Genomic DNA, 17,542 nt, shown 5'->3' on the forward strand with positions numbered 1-17,542 from the left:
CTCTCTGCCTACTTGTGATCTCTCTCTCTCTCTGTGTCAAATAAATAAATAAAAATCTTTTTAAAAAAGGAATAGCTTTATTGTTTTTCATTGTGGAAATAAAAGGTTTTCCTCCAAGAGATCTGGAAATCGGAAAGAAAAAAAAAAGTATCAAAATGTGAGGTCCCAAACATTATCTGGAGCTGGAGAAAAGAATAGGAAGGAAGGAAGTAGACTGTGCCTGATTGGACTGTGAATGTCTGCAGATAATTTGAAGACGTAACCAACTGTGCTGATATTGACATATTTTGATCTAATGAGACTGGATTTTTGTGGGCTGTCTGCACGGCAACCCCCTTGTGTATAGTAGAAGGGGTTTCTTCTGAATTAGGTATTGACCTAATTCCAGTCAATTGACCTATTGACCAAACTGACGAGAAGGTGGTGGACGAGTAGCTAGGCATGTGACATCCCTCTAAGACCCTGACCAGATGGGTCTAAAGCTAGGTCTGAAGACTCTGAGCAGCCACATTTTCAGTAATGGGTGTACATTGTTTCCTCTGTTCTGCTTGCTGTCCGAAGGGTTTGTTTCCATCTCTTACTGTCCACACCAGAAGAATGAGGGCAGCATGTGTTCAAGGACAGATGATAATCCCCACACTGCAGCATGATGGGCAGGAAAATGAATGGCTATGCTTGGGGACAGAAAAGTGACATTCTGAGACCATTAGCTTAACTAGGTAGCATACTCCATCCGGTTGGATTTGCAGAACATGTAGGCTTCTCTGATGTTAAAACTACTGAAAGAAGAGAGAGTTATTAAGTGAGAGCACTTTCTTCAGTCAAGGGGGAGAGGGGCACAAAGTCTTCATCAATTCAATATTAAAGAAATCATTTCATATGCCCAATCTGGGGAGATATAGACCTGTTAAGTCTGTGACAGCTACCGTGAAGAAGATGAAAAAAGAACGTGGAGTAAGCTATTTCCCCTCTCAGAGTTTCAGTTTCTTTGTTAGCATGTTAGTCGTTTGGGCCTGCAAAAACAAACTACCTTAGACTGAATGGCGTATAAACAACAGAAGTTTATTTCTGAACTGGCTTCCTTGCTCATAGATGGCTATCTTCTCTCTATGTCCCCCCATGTCAGAAAGGGGTAAGGGATAGCTCTGGAGCCTCTTCTAGACTAATCTAATTCATGAGAGCTCCACCGCCAAGATTTAGTTACCTCCCAAAGGCCCCACCTCCAAATACACCACACTGGGGATTAGGTTTCCAGCATATGAATTTGGAAGGGATGCAGACATTCAGTCTACAGTAGTACCATAAAGATATTCGTTTAAATAATCTCTAACAATCCTAACAGGACGTGATTCTTTCAGGCTATCTCCCATGAATTTCTTTTGATCTAGTTGTAGTCACAAAATATGTATGTAAAACTGTTAAGCAATAATATAATTCCTTGCTCTAACACTCAGCTAGACTGTTACCTCATCTAAGAAAATTTTCTTTCCACCCTCTCCATCCCTACCCCTAGCTAGATACTTTGGGTGTCATAGTCAAGAAATTATTGCCGGGGGCGCCTGGGTGGCTCAGTGGGTTAAAGTCTCTGCCTTTGGCTCAGGTCATGATCCCAGGGTCCTGGGATCGAGCCCTGCATCAGGCTCTCTGCTCAGCAGGGAGCCTGCTTCCTCCTCTCTCTCTGCCTGCCTCTCTGCCTACTTGTGATCTCTGTCAAATAAATAAATAAAATCTTTAAAAAAAAAAGAAATTATTGCCAAAGTCAATGTCAGAAGCTTTTCCCTATGTTTTCTTCTAAGAATTCTAGAAGTTTTAGCTTGTATGTTTAGATATTTGATCCATTTTGAGTAAGGTAAGGATCTAGCTTTCAGTTTTTTTGCACGTGGATATCCAATTCTCCCAACGCCATTTGTTGAAAAGACTGTCCTTTCCCCCTTTGAATTGTCTTGGCACCTTTGTCAAAAGTCATTTGCCCATGTATGCAAGGTTTTATTTCTGTGTTCTCTATGCTATTCTATTGATCTTCATATCTGTCATTATACCAGTACCACACAGTGTTGATTGCCATACCTCTGTAATAAGTTCTGAAATCAGGAAGTGTTGTTTTCCAACTGTGTTGTTCTTTTTCAAAATTATTTTGGCTATCCAAGATCCTTTGAGATTCCATATGAATTTTAGAAAGATTAAAAAAAATTATTTATTTATTTATTTGACAGAGAGAGACCCAGTGAGAGAGAAGGTTTTTTTTAAGAAATTTATTTATTTATTTCTTTGACAGAGAAAGACCCAGTAAGAGACACAAGCAAGGGGAGTGGGAGCAAGAGAAACAGTCTTCCCACTGAACAGGGAAGAAGAAACTCGATTCAGGGCTCAATCCCAGGACCCCGGGATCATGACGTGAGCCAAAGGCAGCCACCTAGCGACTGAGCCACCTAGGCGCCCCTAGAAGGATTTTTCTATTTCTGCAAAAATGTCACTGAACTTCTGGTAGGGATTACATTGAGTCTGTAGATTGCTTTGGGTTATATTGACATCATAACAATAGTAAGTCTCCAATCCATTACCATGGGATGTCTTGCTATTTATTGGTGTCTTTACTTTCAGCATTGTTTTGTAGCTATCACTAGGCAAGTTTTTCACCTTCATGGTTAAGTTTATTCTTATGTATTTTATTCTTTTAATGTTATTGTAAATGAAATTGTTTTCTTGATTTCCTTTTTGGATTGTTAACTGTGAGTGTAAATAAGTGAGACTGGTTTTTGTGTGTTGATTGTGTATCCTGCAATGTTGATGAATTTATTAGTTCTGTGTATGTATGTTTGTGTGCATGTGTGTGTAATCTTCTGGATTTTCTACAGACATGATTATGTTGTCTATCTGATTATGTTATCCTTATTATCTTATTATGGTTAAGCTGCTTTTAATTTTTTGTCTTGCCTAATAGCTCCAAGACTTCCAGTACTTTGTTGAATAGAAGTGATGAAAGTCAACATCCTTATCTTATTTCTGATCTTAGAGAAAAAGCTTTCAGTCTTTTATCATTGAGTATGATGTCAGCTGTGTGTTTTTCATATATGGCTTTTATTATGTTTCTTTCTTTTTTTTTTTTTTTTTTGAAATATTTATTTATTTATTTATTTTAGAGAGAGCAAGCATGATTCAGTGAGGCAGAGGGAGAGGGAGAGAGAATGCCAAGCAGACTCCACACCCAGCATGGAGCTGGATGCAGGGCTTGATCCACGACACCAGGACCACCACCTGAGCCAAAACCAAGAGTCAGTTGCCCAACGGACTGCGCCAACCACTGCCCTGAGATGGTTTCCTCTCAATCCTAGTTTGTTGAGTGTTTTTTTTTTTATCATGAAAGGTTATTGGATTTTATTACATGCTTTTTCTGCATCACTTGAGATCATTATGTGTTTTTTTTTCTTTTAATTCTGTAAATATGGTGGAGTACATTGATTTTTGTATGTTGAACCAACTATGCATTCCGGAAATAAATCCTGCTTGCTGATGGTGCATAACTGAACTCATTTTTAAACTAAATGAAATTCAGAATTTTTATGCTCCTGCTAATTAGCTCTTGGGGAGCTTGAGAAGACCAAAATAATTCTAGAAATTAGAGAAACTAAATTTCTTCACATATAAATAGTATAGTGAACACACTTTTTTTATACTGTTTTAGTGTGTGTGTCTGTGTGTGTGTTTGGGGGGTGCATAGGTGGGCAATATACCATAATTATTATAAGATGGATTATGGGGTCATATTCTTCTGTTCAAATTGTATCCCTGTCACTATAGATGGGTAACCCTGGACAAGTTTTAAACTTATTTATGTTTCAAATTTCTCAGTTGCAAAATACAGGTTAAAATAGTCCCACTTTAGGATTGTTGTTAAGATTAAAGAGATAATGTGTATATAGCACTTAAAACAATCCCTGCCATCTAGTAAGTGCTCTGTAACTATTATTATATTATTGCAATCTAATTAGTGAAAGTTTGGAGTCTTTTGCTGAATCCAAGCTTAAAATCAGAATGTCAGCTAAACTATGTAGTGGCGAGGAAAGCATTCACAGCAGAAAAACTATAGACAGAGACCTTTATGCTAGATAAAAGATCGTCCTCTTTATCATTTCTGTGTGTCATCTTATTTACAACCAGAAAGAAACCAAGATGCCTATCCTTAAATGCTCCCTCAGGCAAAAAGAAATAATCTTCTAATCTGCAGTGATTGCATAGAAGTGTAGAAGTCTGACCTTGAAATTTCTTAGCACCCCCAGGAATAAGGTTGGGTACATGTTAACAGCCACATCTGCCTCTCCTCTCCACTCCAGTGGACCAAGTATTATCACAAATCATAATTTTCTGTCTCCCCAACTAGAGCATATATTCCTCAAGGTCAGGGTCTGTGACTGACCTTCTCTATAATCTCATACATTCCAACACAGGACCTCAACCTTAACAGATATGTTTTGGGTTGAGTTTCCGGCTTTCATTTTTTTTTTAAAGTTTATTTAAATTCCAATTAGTTAACATACAGTGTAATACTAATTTCAAGTGTACAATTTGGTGAGTCAACATTTCCATACACGACTCAGTGCTCATTGCGACAAATGCTCTTCTTGTTCCCAGTCACCTATTTCGCCCATTCCCCACCCCGCTTTCATTCTTTGGACCTTTATTCTCTGCAGTTTGACATTGAGGAAAAACCCATGGATGTAAGAGGCACAGATGCAAACTCTAGCTATGTCCCCTCACTAGTTGAGTAAACTTGAACCAGTAATTTCATAAGTCTAAGCTTCACTTTAAGACGGGAACAATATTTACTTCAAAGATACCATGAGAACCAAATAAGGCAATGTGTAGTCTAAAGTGCTGTGGAAAGTGACAATAGATTTAAAAAAAAAAATCTTTCCCTCTGAATTTTGCTGCATTAAGTCACCTCTCTAATTCTCAATTCATGAGCTTTTTTTTTTCCTGACAGTTACACTCATTTATTTATCTTGCCTGCTATATCTCCTTGAATTTTTTTAAATTGATGGACTTTATTTTTTAGAAGAGTTTTAAATTTACAGAGAATTTAAGCAGCTATCACAGAGTTCCACTATACCATGCCCCCCCCCCCGACACACACATGGTTTCCCCTGCTATTAATGTGTTATATTAGTATGGTAATTTGTTGTAATTAATAAGACAACATCAATACATTTCAATTAACTAAAGACCATAGTCCATTATTTCCTTAGTTTTTACCTAACATCTTTTTTTCTTTTTTAAAAAATTTAATTTCTTTTCAGTGTAACAGCATTCATTGTTTATGCTTTTTTTCTAATCCAGGATCCCACCCAGGACACCACATTTCATTTAGTTATTATGTCTCCTTAGACTCCTCTTGGCTATGACAGTTTCTCAGACCTTCCTTGTTTCAATGACTTGACAGTTTTGAGGAGTACTGGTCAGGTATATTGTAGGATACCCCTCCATTAGAATTTGCCTCATGTTTCCTCATGATTAGACTGGGGATATGGGTTTGGGGGAGCAAAATTACAGAGGCAAATGCCATTTTCATCACATAATGTCAAGGGTATATTCTATCAACATGACTTACACTGTTGATGTTGACCTTGATCACAGGTAATGTTCTTCAGGTTCCTTCTATAAAGCTACTCTTTTTCCCCCTTTCTATACTGTATTCCTTGGAAGGAGTCACTCCACACTTAAGGAGTGGGGAATTCTGTTCCCTCTCCCAAATATTTTTTTTTAAGATTTTATTTGTTTATTTGACAGATAGAAATAACAAGTAGGCAGAGAGGCAGGCAGAGAGAAAGAAGGGGAAGCAAGCTCCCTGCTGAGCAGAGAGCCCGATGTGGGGCTCGATCCCAGGACCCCGGGATCATGACCCGAGCTGAAGGCAGAGGCTTTAACCCACTGAGCCACTCAGGTGCCCCTCCCAAATATCTTTTAAAGCAAATACTTTGATGCATGAGTTGATTCTATAAGATAGAGATTAATGTTACTGACTGCCTTGCCCAGAGCCCCTTTTAAGGAAAGTTGCCTCTATCCACAGTCCCTGCTAAATGGACGGCCAGCCCCAGGACCATGATTGGGATAGACATGACCATCTAACCTCCAGTACTTATTCTGTTCAAACTAAATGATTAAATTATGTTTTGATTCTATTGGCATTCGGTATTATTTAATTCTCTTACATTTAAAAATCCATTGACTCCGTTTAATAAAAAGAATCCTCAGTTCATTTAATGCATTGAAATTACACTTTCTGAAGAAAAGTTTCCCCAAATTCTTGACTTTTTAAATACTCATTGAGTGAAGCCTACTTATTTCTTTTTCATGGTTGTCAGTATTTCTTTAACAGTAAGTTTACGCAAATTAAAAAAAAAAAAGAGCAAACAGTGTTATTAAAGTGCCCCATTGCTAAAAAGGGCTTATTGACTATATTAAAGAGTTGACGAAAATTAGACCCCTTTAAGTACCTGTTCTTAAAAGGAACAACATTGTTTATGAGCAGGAAAAGAAATTCCCACTCAAAGTGGACAAATGGACAATGATTATGGCACTTGTCAGAGCTATTTTTCAAATGGATTCCTCCCTTGAAGATTTTGTTGCTTTACATGGATATTCCCAAATACTCATCCAGAGGGGGGACAAGGGAAATCAGTATATGTAGTGATGAGGAAGGGAATCACGATTGATGACAATGTGTTTTGTTTTGTTTTTGTCAGTGGCCAACAGGTTTGAAGTCACTGATCAAGAGATGAAATGTAATCCTGAAGAGTGGAAAAGCAGTTCCTTCCAGGACAGATGGATGGCATTGTAGGTATGGTATGTTTCAACAAATCAAATTGAAGAGGAGTTCTCAGAATTGTTGAGTTTATTTCAGTAGATGTTCAGGATACCAGCTCATATGATAATATTGAGCATGTTTTCTCATTACTGTATGTTCAATGCAGAAAAGAACAAAATAATTTGGGTATAGAAGCCATGTTGCAATGTAATTGGAGCATAAACTGTAAGAAACGTATAAGAATTCTGCAAAACAGGAAACAGTGAGAACAAGTCAATATTCAGGGAAATATGATTAAAGAGGTATGTACTTTAAATACTTATAATTTATCTTGGATAAACAAAAAGATTTTTTTAGCATAAGTATGTCCCATACACTATTTGCTTTTATTTGAGTGTACATATGCACAGGTAATTAGAAATAATTCATATCTAACTGGGTGTCCTGTGGCATTTTTCAAATTCTTTTTTTTAATTGTGCAGAGAACATTTGAGAAGAGATCTATCCTCTTAATAAGACTTTTTATGTATACAATATGTTATTATTGACTGGTGTCTTGTGTTTCTATTTGCTGAATCCGGTGACCCTAGTAATGTCAGGATCCGAACTCAGGTCTTGTGACTCTATATCTACTGTTCTTTCCCCTGTGATCTTCCCTGTAGGTGATTTCACAAACTAACCAACCACATGAGTACATTTGGAATTAAGTTTCATAGTGAATTTTTAAATACTTTATTGATGCCCTAGACCTCTGGAGAATTTCCCTTCAGGGAAAATACTGAATCTCATTTTCTTGCCTCTCTTTGCACCCATTAGAGCATTCTTCTGGACAGTTGTTGAGTTAAGCAATACTGAAAATTCTCTTCACTGTTGAAAGATGTCAACAACATTCTAGGTGTAGCCTTTAGAGCAGCTCTGTGGTGTTTGAAATGCCCTTCATTTGGCTTAGAAAGGACACAGAAATCTCCAAACTGGAAATACATCATTTTAACAGGATTCACCAAAACAATGTTATTATTGTTAATTATGGTCTTAGTCAAGATGATGTATGCAATTGACAAAGTGCCTGGATCATTCTATTTGATCCTCACAATAACTCTATGGGGATAATTTTTATTTATTTTTGTGTGGAAATTAAAGTTGTGCTATAAAATAAAACTTATCCTGGATTGTGCAACTAGTAAGGGCCAGAGCTTCAATCTTTGCCCTCATCTTCTATATTCAAGTCCTGAGCATTGCTTCTGCATGATGCTGCTCGGTGTATGTGAGAAGAAGGTACCTTCTGAGGCCACCTGCCAGTTTGTTAGCTTGCGTAGGAGTCCACTCTCCAATCACATTCGGCACATTTTGTGACCAGTAATGCAAATATATGATTAGTCTTAAAAGAATCTTAAACTAAAACGATTAGTTTAAATTTTACAATTCCTTGTGAAATTAGCAAATTCAGAGTGGATTTTATGAACATCCTCACCACTGAGGCCTACAGCCTCAGAATTCTTTGCACTTTCAGGGGCTGGCAGATCTTGGAGGCAGAAAGTAGATTGGGCCCAGCTGCTCAATATTCTCCACATTCATTACTGGGGACTCCTGGAGTGAGACAGACCCTCAGGGCAGGGAACACTTTCTCTTCAGACTTAGTTTCAACATGCATTTTTTGGAATGCCAGTTCTGTGCAAAACCCTTTCACAGATGATAGCTCATAGCTGAAAGCTCATAACTCAAAGGAGGGAAGGCAGTATTCTACTCTGAGATCTGGAAATGGGATCTGAAAAGTTAAGATACTGTAACCTAAGGGGAAAAAAAAACAAAAACAACAACAACAACAAAAAACAAAAAACGGGCCTAAATGTGAGACCTGAAACTATAAAACTAAAAGAAAACATAGACAGTGTCTTAGCAACATATTTCTGGATATGCCACCTTGGGCAAGGGAAACAAAAGTTGCAATAAACTATTGGAACTATATGACAATAAAAAACTTTTGCATAGTGAAGGAAACCATCAAGAAAACAAAAAGGCAACCTACTGAATGGAAGAAAATACTTGTGAATGATATATCTGATAAGGAGTAAATAATTCAAAATATGTAATGAACTTATACAGCTGGACACCAAAACCCCCCAAATAATCCAATTAAAAATGGGCAGAGGGCCCGAATAGACATTTTTCTAAAGAAGACATCCAGATGGCCAAGACACACATAAAAAGATGCTCAATATCACTTGACATTATGCAAATCAAAACCGCAATGAGATATCACCTCCCACCAGTCAGAATGGCTAAAATAAAAAACGCAAATAATACAAGTGTTGGTGACGGTGTGGCGAAAAGGGAACCCTCTTACACTATTGGTGGGAATGTAAATCGGGGCAACCATTGTGGAAAACAGTACAGAAGTTCCTCAAAAAATTAAAAATAGAATTACCGTACGATCCAGTAATTCTGCTACTGGGTTTTTAAAGAAATGAAAACACTAATTCAAAAAGATACTTGCACCTCTATGTGTACTGCAGCATTATTTACAATAGCCATGATTTGGAAGCAACCTAATTGTCCATTGATAGATGAATGGAGAAAGAAGATGTGGTACACACACACACACACACACACACACACACACACACACGTGTGCATATACCCAATGGAATACTACTCTGCCATAAAAGAGAATGATAACTTGCTATTTAGGACAGAATGAATGTACCTAGAGGATATTATATACAAGTGAAGTAAGTCAGAGAAAGACAAATACCATATGATTTCACTTATGTATGGAATCTAATAAACAGGACAAATGAATAAACAAACAGAAGTTGACTCATAAATACAGAGAACTAACTGGTAGTTGTTGGGGGGGGGATGGGCAAAATAGGTGAAATTGGATTAAGTAATACAAACTTCTGGGGTGCCTGAGTGGAGCAGTCAGTCAGTTAAGCATCCTGCTCTTGGTTTTGGCTCAGGTCACCATCTCAGGGTCGTGAGATTGAGCCCGTGTCGGACTCAGTGCTCAGTGTGGAGTCAGCTTGAGCTTCTCTCTCTCCCTCTGCCTCTGCCCCTCCCATTTGCACTTGGGACTCTTTTTCTCTCAATAAATATTTTTTAAAAATACGAACTTCTAATTCTAAAATAAATAGGTCATGAAGATGAAAAGTAAAGCATAGAGAATATACTCAATAATATTCTAATAATGGTGTATGGTGACAGATAGTGACTAACTATACTTATCATGGTTAACATTGCATAATGAATAGAACTGTCAAATCACTATGTTGGGCACCTGAAACTAATATAACACTGTATGTCCACTTCAATAATAGAATAATTTTAAAAACAGCTGGGACGCCTGGGTGGCTCAGTTGGTTGGTTAAGCAGCTGCCTTCCGCTCAGGTCATGATCCCAGCGTTCTGGGATCGAGTCCCACATCGGGCTCCGTGCTCAGCAGGGAGCCTGCTTCTCTCTCTGTCTCTGCCTGCCACTCTGTCTGCCTGTGCTTGCTCTCGCTCTCTCTCTCTCTCTGACAAATAAATAAATAAAATCTTTAAAAACAGCTCAGTAGTTCAACATCCCTGCAGGAATTTAAAGCAAAAGAGTAAGTCAACTATATAGACACCATCTATAGACACCTAGGATCAGGAGAACTATAGATGGATTTCCTGGCCTTGGAAATTTCTTCTTGATGCCGAGTCCCCAAAGCCATACTAATTCCTATTGCACAAACAGAAGTAAAAAGTATCACTCTAAAATTAAACCTCCTGGGGTGCCTGGGTGGCTGAGTGGGTTAAGCCTCTCTGCCTTCGCACAGGTCATGATCTCAGGATCCTGGGATCCAGCCCCGCATCAGGTTCTCTGCTCAGTAGGGAGTCTGCTTTCCCCGCCCCCCCCCACTTGCCTCTCTGTCTACTTGTGATCTCTCTCACTCTCTGTCAAATAAATAAAAATAAAATCTTTAAAAAAATAAAATTAAATTAAACCTCCCATAATGTAAGAGGAAACACATGGTCCTTTTATCTTTCCTAAATGTGAAGAATACAGTAGGTGGTCTGATCCTGGTTTCAGAGAACTGGGAAGCACTAAGAAAGGGCTGAGCTTTTCAAAGCAAAGAGCTGTGCTCAGCTTTTCTGTCAATGCGACATCAGCCTCCTGGGCCCACATAGCCCCTAGCCCTCTTATTTCTTAAATAATGTCCTTCTATCTAATGACTGCAGTCCCAGACCCTGATCGTTCAGATAAACAATGTGTCAAGTCTTGGCAGCGGTATCTCTTCTTGGTGGGAAGGTCAGAAAGTCCTTTAAAAAATCTGAGAGGCACAAAAATATTATTAACAGGCATGAATTTAGAGAGGACTACAAGATAAAACTCGTTATCACAAACGCAAATGCCTTCCACAGCTTGTACCTAAGGACCTTCTGTAGGGTTTGCCCTCAATCCCCCTCTTCTTCTACTAGCGTATATTCCGTCTTCATGTCTCCATGCCTCTGTGCATGCTGTTCCCTCTGTTCTTTTTCACCTCTGGTGGAAAACTCAGTCATCCCGGGGAACATTTCCGCTTCTGTAAAATAGCTTCCAACAACTCTGGAAATTTAGTCACTTCCTCATCTGTGCTTGTATAAGCCCTTATTCATGCCTCTATTATAATACCTATCGCATCATATTGTAATTATGTGTTAAACTTGAGAGCAGAGATCATGTCTCGATCATGTCTCATTCATCTAGTGCTTAACACAGCTTTTAGCTGATAGTAGATACGCAATGCATTTTTTCAACAAGTGAACACTGCTTAAATTGTTTGCTTTATGCTGAGTGAAATAAGTCAAACAGAGAGAGTCAATTATCATATGGTTTCACTTATTTGTGGAGCATAACAAATAACATGGAGGACATGGGGAGATGGAGAGGAGAGGGAGTTGAGGGAAACTGGAAGGGGAGATGAACCATGAGAGACTATGGACTCTGAAAAACAATCTCAGTGTTTTGAAGGGGCGGGGGGTGGGAGGTTGGGGGAGCCAGGTGGTGGGTATTAAAGAGGGCACATATTGCATGGAGCACTGGGTGTTGTGCAAAAACAATGAATACTGTTACGCTGAAAAGAAACTTAAAAAATTGTTTGCTTTATTTTTCTGAAAAACGAGTTTAATATTGTGGTTGTCTTTAACAGAACACAGTAAAAGTACTAATTGCCTTACTCTGGAAGGCTGTCCATTATACCAAACTTACCCAAAGAAGTGGGAAAAATTTACAAATTAAAATGTTAAACGTGGCATTATAATAGCAATGAAAATGTGGTTATAAAATCATTTGCATTTTCAAGTCTCCCTCCTCTCAACAGTACATAAGCAAAAAGTGGTACACAAACATCACATGTAGACTTGGCATCAGAAGAGATCTTCAAAAAGACCAAAATCATAGATTTCTTACAGTCAAAAGGGATCTCTTGGTTGCCTAGTTCAACCCTCTGCTATGTATGAATCTCTATACTGACAAATGCTCATGTAGCTTCTACTTGAACACTTGCAGTGTGGAGGAACTCACTACTTAAGAAGGTGTTTGGTGCCCTCTTTTATTTTATTTTTTTTCAAGTAGGCTGCAACCCAGTGTGGAGTTCAACGTGGGGCTTGAACTCATGACCCTGAGATTAAGACCGGAGCTGAGATCAGGAGTTAAGATGCTTAACCTACTGAGCCCCCTAGGTGCCTCTTCATTCCTTATTTTAAAATTAAAATGTCCAAGTTCACCTCAAATCTGCCTTCTTGTAACCTTTAACCATTGAATTCAGTCCTTCCTTCCTTAAACCACAGTGAATATTTCTTCCTTGTGATCGCGCCATCAAAAATTAAAAGCAGCTATCTATAGTCACCCCAAGTCTTTTCCAGACTTTTCCAGTTTCATTCAACTGCTTCTTATATGTCAGGTCTTCTGACTTTTCAGCAACCTGGTTCATATCCTCTAATCATGTGCAGTTTGCCTGTAGTACTTCTAAAATGGAGTCTGGACATACATTCCAGGTGGGGTTTGCCCAGAAGAAAGGATTAATACATTTTGCTCATTCTAGACTCCGTACAGTTACTGTCTCAACTTGGACAGGCTTGTGCCTGATGTAGAATCAAACCTTGGCAATGGTTAGTTAGCAGGAAAGGGGATAACCTGCAGCCTGGATAGGACCAGAGCTAAGAAAACATATCTAATGCTGGGACATTAGTCGGAAAGCAAGCCACCTAAGTGAACCCTGGATACACCCAGGGCATTCAAGGGGTTTTAAACTGATAGCTGGGGACGCGGCTGTAGCAATATTTGAAGTCAGACAGGTGGCATTACTATGTCTCCGTTAGATTTTGGAGCAGGTCCATAATCATCAATAGGGAAACCTGAGAGTCAAGACCCAAACCCTGAGCAAAGAGGCTGCAAAAGGCTAAGCTAATTAAAGACTAGAATGCAAAGAAGAGCTACATTTCTAGGGGGAAACTGAGATAGCAAGAATCAGAATGGCTCCGAAGTCATAAAGAACTTTTTTGAATTCCATCTTCTCCACTTTCCAATCCTTAGTTTCCTCATGTGAAAGTTGGGTTAATAACAGTATTTACTTTAAATGATGACTGTGAAGACTTCATGGGATGATACATAAGAAGTCTGGCAGATAGTGCTTAGCAAGTGTTTTCCTTGCAAATTAAAATGCATAAGTGAAGTTTAAGTTAAACTAATTTTAAAGTAATTTCATGTTTAAAGCTTTAAAATTAATTACATACCAAGCATTTTCTTTTTTTTTTTAAGATTTTTTATGTATTTATTTGACAGAGAGAGATCATAAGTAGGCAGAGAGGCAGGCAGAGAGACTGAGAGGGAAGCAGACTCCCTGCCGAGCAGAGAGCCCGATGTGGGACTCGATCCCAGGACCCTGAGATCATGACCTGAGCCGAAGGCAGTGGCTTAAACCACTGAGCCACCCAGGCGCCCATACCAAGCATTTTCTAAAAATATTTTTAACACTTCCTTTAAGAAAAGCACTATGTCTTTTTATTTTGAAAGATGACCAGGAATAATATGGATTGATTAAAAATGGCTTATAAACTAAGAATAACATAATGTAACTCTTTATAATCCTCACAATAATCATACCAATAGTGTGGTTATAACCAATACACTTATTTTCAGATTTTACTTTCAAACAATAACTTTACCATAAATCTTTGAAATCAGTCTCTCTTAGAATGTAAATTCATTAACCCAGTCAGAATTATAATTCAATATTTGTTAGAAATCTTTGCATAAACCCTTTTCCCAGGCCCACATTGTTTTCCTTGTAATATCCAATTATTTAATATTTAAGAGGAATGAGCACCGCCCAATGGGGGTGTGTGTCTGTGACTTTGAACCTATAGTTACAATCCAGAGAATTGGCCGTGACATCATCTGTGACAAGAAAAAAAGCTTCTCTTGGTGAGTGGAAGACCTATATATAAAAGTCCCACCTGAGGGTCTACAGTCCAATTCATCAGCTTTCACAAGCTGATTCAACTTCAAGAAAGCATCAGCTGCCAATACACCTGAAAGATCTTGTCACAAGACAGCGTGGTGAGTAATCTTTAGTTTCTCTTTTCAATTTCATTTGAGATTTTTTCGATATTTTTTTCATAATTAGCACTTATATAATATGTACTGTTTTCTATAAAAATGCTCTTTGTTCAAGGGAAATTATTAAGGGACAGTTTGAATTCTTTTAACATATAATGCCACATTACAAAATAAATGTATGCTGCTAAAATGCTCTTAAATAATTCAAGTCTTTCAAGATGCCTTGCTTTTTCTAAATTCATCTGAAATTACACAAAAAATAATTAAAATTTGGCATGATATGCTCTAATGATATCTTAATGAAATTTTGAAATAAAACAGCCTAGTGAGGAATGAGTAAATCTAATTTAAATAACCAATATGAATGTATTAAGTTGTGTTCAAATTCATTTTTCCTACAGAATATCCTTATCTAGACTGTTTTATGACTCACAGAAAGCTCAAATCTGTGCATTGTAGTTGGAGAAATTCTTTTACTGATGGATAATGTCTTTACATAAAATCTTTCCAAATTTGCTATTCTGAAAGACTATACAGGAATTTTAAGGGTGTTGTATAACTGCTCCTTTGCTTTTTCATGGCATTCTTATACGAAGCTCTTCCCTCTCTTAAGAACAAGGAAGCCAAGGAGAGATGTCTTAAGTCACTAGGTGAATGTGACAAAGAGGCTAGATACCAAAGCTCCTATCCTCTAGCTACAGTGCCTTTTCCTAGCATAAGTCACTGAAGAATCTTCCTTTGTTGCTCCATCAGTAGCTTTATATTGCAGAATGAAAATAAATGTAGTGGATTATAATGTTTCTTATGCGACTTCCTTTTAAAATATGAGTACACAGCCATCCTGTGTATGTTAACATGGAGAACATTTTCTTAACAAGTGTTAAGAATAGGCTTTGCAATTACTGAAATGCAGATTAAGGTAAGACTATTCTATTTAGAGATTAAAAGCTTTATGAGCAAAAGAGGAAAGTGCTAAAAATTAAACTCTAACAAGATTGCTAATAAAATGAGCTGAAAAAGAGGGATGCCAGAGTGCCTTAGTCAGTTAAGCAGCTGCCTTCGGCTCAGGTCATGATCCCAGGGTCCTGGAATCGAGTCCCGCATCGGGCTCCCTGCTCGGTGGGGAGCCTGCTTCTTCCTCTCCTTCTGCCGCTCCTCTGCTTATGCTCTCTCTCTCTGATAAATAAATAAATAAAATCTTTTAAAAAAAAAAAGCTGAAAAAGATAGACAGCATTCCATATGGAGCCAAGGTTCTAAATCTGTGAACAAGTAATTAATTAGATGATTTAAAAATACACCCACACTGGGTGCCTGGGTGGCTCAGTGGGTTAAAGCCTCTGCCTTCGGCTCAGGTCATGATCCCAGGGTCCTAGGATCAAGCCCCACATCGGGCTCTCCGCTCAGCGGGAAGACTGCTTCCTCCTCTCTCTCTGCCTCCCTCTCTGCCTACTTGTTATCTCTCTCTGTCAAATAAATAAATAAAATCTTTAAATAAATAAATAAATAAAATATACCCACACTTTCTTTTTAATGACAGAAGTGTACATTAAGTCATTAAAAATCTCAAAATCAGAGCCTATTAAGTTGCTATTTATGGTTACTATTTCAGTGCCTGAAATGAAGTTGACTTACGAAAAAAGAAATTTGCTAAGTAAATAAACAATATTAGCGATGTATCTGGTCAAGAGATTTAGCCATTTTCGGGGTGCCTGGCTGGCTCAGTCGGTTAAGAACCTGCCTTTAGCTTCCAAGGTCGTGGGACCAAGCCCTGGTTGGGTTCCCTGCCCAGTGGGGAGTTTGCTTCTCCCTCTCCCTCTGCCCCTGGCCCCACTTTTACTCTCTATCAAATTAATAAATAAAATATTTAAAAAGAGAGAGAGCAAGAGCATTTTCAAGCAAATTATAAGCACTTAATCATAACCAAGATAAAATGTGGGAGGAAATTCTAAAAAGGAAGACTTCATTCCTCATGTGGCTTAAAATTCATATATTAAAACTTGCACAAAACTCTCAAAAAGATACTTAAGAAAGTAAAACTCATCTAATTTCTAAGTCGAATTATGTGTATATATAATATATACTAATGTATCTTTAAAATAAGAGGCCAATTCTAAAAAGTCTTTTGTGAAAATCAATTCAATCGGTTGTTGTAAGACTCTGCACAGTTGTATGGTTGTAATGATAATTAACTATAAATTTAATTGTACAGTTTGGCATGTTAAAAATATTTTTAAATACTTCCATTTTCCTTTTCCTTTTAGTGAAGATGATGTTTGCAAAAGACATGGTTAAAGTAATGATTGTCATGTTTGCAATTTGTTTTCTTGCAAAATCGGATGGGAAACCTGTTAAGTAAGTATCATAATCTCTTCTGCATGGTGAGGGCATGGGAATTGGATTTCTGAGGCTGGCTTTATGATCAGGAAGAGGAGAGCTAATGGAGTGGTCCTCCCTGCTTCTGTTCCCTCCAGGAAGAGATCTGTGAGTGAGATCCAGTTCATGCATAACCTGGGCAAACACCTGAGCTCCATGGAGAGGGTGGAATGGTTGCGGAAGAAGCTGCAGGATGTACACAACTTTGTTGCCCTTGGAGCTCCAATAGTGCACAGAGACGTTGGGTCCCAGAGACCCCGGAAAAAGGAAGACAACGTCCTGGTTGAGAACCATCAAAAAAGTCTTGGAGAAGCAGACAAAGCTGATGTGGATGTATTAACTAAAGCTAAATCCCAGTGACTACGGATATACCAGAGCACTGCTGTAAACAGCATAGGGCAACAATATTACATGCTGCTAACATTTTCAAGCTCTTCAGCTTAATAAACATCAAAATTTACATCTAATCCATTGCTAGCCATGATGGCTGAAATTTAATTGATTATTTTGATTCTACTTTAATTACTTTAAAAGCTCTTTTAATCATTCTATTTCTATTGTTTATTCTTTTTAAAGTATGTTTTTGCATAATTTATAAAAGAATAAAATTGCACTTTTTAACCTCTCTCCCATCTTATGATGCAAAATAAAAATTTAATGATCATAACTTTAAATAAATGAAGCTGAGTATTTCTCACTTGTTGTAAGAATGCTCTCTGGCGTTATGAGTAATACAAAAATGTTTATATTGATCTAGGGTAGGAAGAATAATGCAAGATGTTTTTTTTTTTTAAAGATTT

General features: G+C 37.9%; 1 protein-coding gene across 1 annotated transcript; it reads left to right on the forward strand.

Annotated features, from left to right (window-relative positions):
• The first annotated feature begins 14,141 nt into the window (after positions 1–14,141).
• Positions 14,142–17,240, forward strand: PTH (parathyroid hormone). The gene is made up of 3 exons (XM_046014239.1): positions 14,142–14,224; positions 16,623–16,721; positions 16,841–17,240. The coding sequence occupies exons 1-3, from the start codon at positions 14,142–14,144 to the stop codon at positions 17,100–17,102; spliced, it is 444 nt and encodes a 147-aa protein (XP_045870195.1). The 3' UTR covers positions 17,103–17,240.
• The last annotated feature ends 302 nt before the right edge of the window (positions 17,241–17,542 follow it).

This window comes from Meles meles, chromosome 8 (genome assembly GCF_922984935.1).
Source record: "Meles meles chromosome 8, mMelMel3.1 paternal haplotype, whole genome shotgun sequence".
Taxonomy (NCBI): domain Eukaryota; kingdom Metazoa; phylum Chordata; class Mammalia; order Carnivora; family Mustelidae; genus Meles; species Meles meles.

Excerpts from the sequence above, each read along its gene's own strand:
- PTH (XM_046014239.1), top strand. The coding sequence starts at position 14,142 with ATGGGGGTGTGTGTCTGTGACTTTGAACCTATAGTTACAATCCAGAGA. Across the intron at positions 14,225-16,622 it reads ATCTGTGACAAGAAAAAAAG|CCTTTTAGTGAAGATGATGT; the intron begins CTTCTCTTGGTG and ends CATTTTCCTTTT. Across the intron at positions 16,722-16,840 it reads TCGGATGGGAAACCTGTTAA|GAAGAGATCTGTGAGTGAGA; the intron begins GTAAGTATCATA and ends TGTTCCCTCCAG.